This window comes from Gadus macrocephalus, chromosome 8 (assembly GCF_031168955.1).
Source record: "Gadus macrocephalus chromosome 8, ASM3116895v1".
In the NCBI taxonomy this organism is placed as follows: domain Eukaryota; kingdom Metazoa; phylum Chordata; class Actinopteri; order Gadiformes; family Gadidae; genus Gadus; species Gadus macrocephalus.
Window position 1 is genome coordinate 15,110,056 of NC_082389.1, and position 1,769 is coordinate 15,111,824.

Below are 1,769 nucleotides of genomic sequence, written 5' to 3' on the forward strand. Positions count from 1 at the left end.
ACCCGCTGCACGATACCAGCGCTCAATTCCGGTCTTATCGGAGCGTCCCTCGTGCATTCCACAGCGCACCACCCAGGCTCTCGTGTCACACTCATAAAACTGTCTTGTCTATGACAAACCAAGGATAACACGCAGACATGCACACAACCGCACGCGCACAACAACGCACTTTTGACCTCACAGGCTTAAGCGCTTCTCCCATTTCCCCGCGCTAGTCAAAGCTGTTACAATCTCCTTTACGCCGACAAATAGGAGCAGATAGGGACCCCATGAGCTGCTTGTCCCATTAAATTTATATCCCAGTTTACTTCCACCACTGCTTCGTCTCCTCACCCCCCCCCCCCCCCCCAAGTGCGACTGTGGCGCCCGCTAAAATATTAGACATTCATCACGGTTATTATGGGCAGTAAATCCTTCATCCGCAGTGCAAGAAATTCCCTGCATCTTTCCCCATTGGTATTGTCTTTATTATTCTACTTTTGGGATAGGGTTGGATAAAGGAATGGATTTCTGTTATCGCCTGAGCGGCAGCGCGATGGGGGATCAGCTGTCAGTCACCCATCTCTCCCCTCCAATTTAGCTCCATCTCACGATTTACATGATGAGAGTAAAGAGGCAGGGAATGTCCCACTTTGCTGGGGGAAAGGCCAGCTAGGGGGTTAAGAGTTTGGGGGGGTTCAGGACTTTGAGGAATGGATGAGTGAAGGCGGTTGATATGGTTTGATGAGATGCGCGTGCGCATACACATGCACACTCACGCACATGCCCACACACAGTGAGGCAACCACAAGATCAGCCAATTATGAAGCAATTTTTAGTACTCTTAGTACTCTAAAAGTCTCTCTCTCTCTCTCTCTCTCTCTCTCTCTCTCTCTCTCTCTCTCTCTCTCGCCCCTCGCGCACGCTTTGTCATTGTCCCTCTCTCTATCTCCGTGCCTCTGCGTCCTATCGACTTGGCCATCCGCCCCTCGTCTCTCCCTTGTATCTTCTACGGACGTCAAGTGTGCACCCCGATCGCCGGCCTCTGCCTGGACATTTCTGTTGCCCCATTGCCCCCGTGTCTAACCGTTATCTCTGCTGTCTCTCCTCTCCCCCTCTCTGTGCAGCGTGTCCCCAGGCACCTTCAAGTCCAACCAGGGGCCAGGCCTGTGCCTCCAGTGCCCCCCCAACAGCCGCTCAGCGGGGGAAGCCGCCACCGTCTGCATCTGCCGCAACGGCTACTACCGCGGGGACGCCGACCTGCCGGACGCACCCTGCACAAGTACGTCGTCCCCCTCGCACGTGTACACTCACACACACACACACACACACACACACACATGCACACACACGCACAGACGCACATGCACACGCACGCGCAGCCACACACGCACGCGCAGCCGCACACACACATGCACAGTCACACAAACACACACAGACACGCACAAAACAGTCACACGTCACACACACAAACACACGCGCGCACATGCACGTGCCCACGCACAGACAGACACACACCCACACACACACGTTTACCCATATAAGCAGGCCCATTCTCCTGTGAACTGAGACTTTTATTGAGCTGGCTGCTTGTTGATGAACAAATAAAAGGAAGAAATATATTTCTTTTATCGCTCTTGATTTGCAGCCCTGACTTGTTTTAGTTTTTAAACCCCTTAAAAGATAGCAACTTGTCTCTCCCTCTTAATATTCGCCTTCACCTCTCCTCTATTACTCTCCCAACATCCCCTGAGGTCTCAATTACTCTCAGAACTGTCCTGCCTGGGGTC

At 52.9% G+C, this 1,769-nt stretch overlaps 1 protein-coding gene across 1 annotated transcript in view; it reads left to right on the forward strand.

The window, feature by feature from the left end:
- The first annotated feature begins 535 nt into the window (after positions 1-535).
- LOC132463014 (ephrin type-B receptor 1-like) overlaps positions 536-1,769 on the forward strand; it is a 46,941-nt gene continuing 45,707 nt past the window's right edge. Inside the window, exons 1-2 of the mRNA XM_060058867.1 lie at positions 536-549; positions 1,107-1,261. Of these exons, the coding sequence (XP_059914850.1) occupies positions 536-549; positions 1,107-1,261 (169 nt within the window). The remainder of the gene's footprint in view (positions 550-1,106; positions 1,262-1,769) is intronic.